General features: G+C 35.2%; 1 protein-coding gene across 1 annotated transcript in view; it reads left to right on the forward strand.

Annotated features, from left to right (window-relative positions):
• LOC106012276 (otoferlin) overlaps nt 1–887 on the forward strand; it is a gene marked incomplete in the record, with an annotated part of 14,619 nt that extends 13,732 nt beyond the window's left edge. The window contains 1 exon segment of the mRNA XM_013084697.2: nt 705–887. Coding sequence (XP_012940151.1) covers nt 705–887 — 183 coding nt within the window.
• Between the last annotated feature and the right edge of the window lie 615 nt (nt 888–1,502).

The raw sequence follows: 1,502 nt of genomic DNA on the forward strand, positions 1-1,502 counted from the left end.
AACAACAACAACAACATCAACAACAACAACAACAACAACAACAACAGCAACAACAACAACAACAACAACAACAACAACAACATCGCTTGAAGACTCGTGAGTTGGGATGTTTATTTGGGCTATTTTGCGATTAGTTGAGTAGGCCTACCTTTCCTATTGGGAGAAACATCTTTTCGGATCTTTCTTTATGACACGGATTCTTCTTCCTCCTCGATGTCCTTCTTTTTTCCAAATTTCTTTTTTCTTACAAGCTTTCCATTCTTGTTTCTGTCTTTCTTTCCATCTTGTTTCTTACTATATATAATGTATATATATTCTTTTATAACATTTTCCCGTTTCTGTTTTTTTCGTTCTTTTCGTTCTTTTGTTCTTTCTTTGTTGTTTGTAAGATCGTGTTTTAATTTTCTTTATTTGTAATCTTTCTTTGACACCTTCTTTTCAATTTCTTTCTTTTCTTTTTTCCATCGCTTTACACTTTCCTTTATTTCTTATCACCTTCTCTTCTTTGCTCACTAAATGCTTTTTCTTTCATAAATTGTATTTATTTATTTATTTATTTATTAATTCCTTCATTCATTTGTTTCTGCCTCTGAAATAACATAACAGTGTTGATAGGGCCGTTAAACCTACACCATTTCGCAATATGTGTTTATTTAAGTCTTTTGAAATACATAAATCATTTATAAATCACGTATTTATTTCAGGAACTGCCAGAGAACGAGCTGTACTGTCCCCCGATCACCATCCGCTGTGTGGACTGTCGCAGTTTCGGACGCTTCACCCTGGTGGGCACTCACGTGATCAGTAACTTGCACAAGTTTATGTACGTGCCCACCACAAAACACGCAAAGTCGGCACTGCAGAAGATGTTCCCGAGTGAGTGCTAGTGTTTGGATTGTTGGTAATGTTGTTGTTGTTGTTGTTGTTGTTGTTGTTGTTGTTGTTGTTGTTGTTGTTGTTGATGATGATGATATTGTTGTTGTTGTTATTGTTGTTCTATTTGTTACTTTTGTTGTTGCTGTTGTTCTTGTTGTTTTCGTTGTTGTTTTGTCTCTGCTGCTGCTGTTGTTGTTGTTGTTGTTGTTGTTGCTGTGCTATGTGCATTAAAGAATAACGCGAGTGGTAAAGAAGTTAAAGGGAAAGGTGAAGAGAAAGACCACAAGAACGAAAATGAAGTGTGTGGGGAGAGAGAGAGAGAGAGACAAAGTACTATGACTGTACAAAAAAACACCAAAAAGAGGATTAGTGAGAATAACTCAGTAATGATAGATTGCATTTAATAGATTGCAGTTATATAGCGCTCTATCCCTTACTAATATAAGCTCTAATCTTATTGCTTTAGATAATATAAGGTTTCAGGGCGTCATAGGTTAAGGTATAATTTACGTGCTTACGTGCCCCTGTGGTAGTACATGGTGCATACAAAGTGTTGGAGGTTCTTCCAGGTTCTAATTCTTTATAATCTAATCATTTCACTCTGAATGGATTATTTGATAATAATA

This window comes from Aplysia californica, unplaced genomic scaffold (assembly GCF_000002075.1).
Source record: "Aplysia californica isolate F4 #8 unplaced genomic scaffold, AplCal3.0 scaffold00310, whole genome shotgun sequence".
Taxonomy (NCBI): domain Eukaryota; kingdom Metazoa; phylum Mollusca; class Gastropoda; order Aplysiida; family Aplysiidae; genus Aplysia; species Aplysia californica.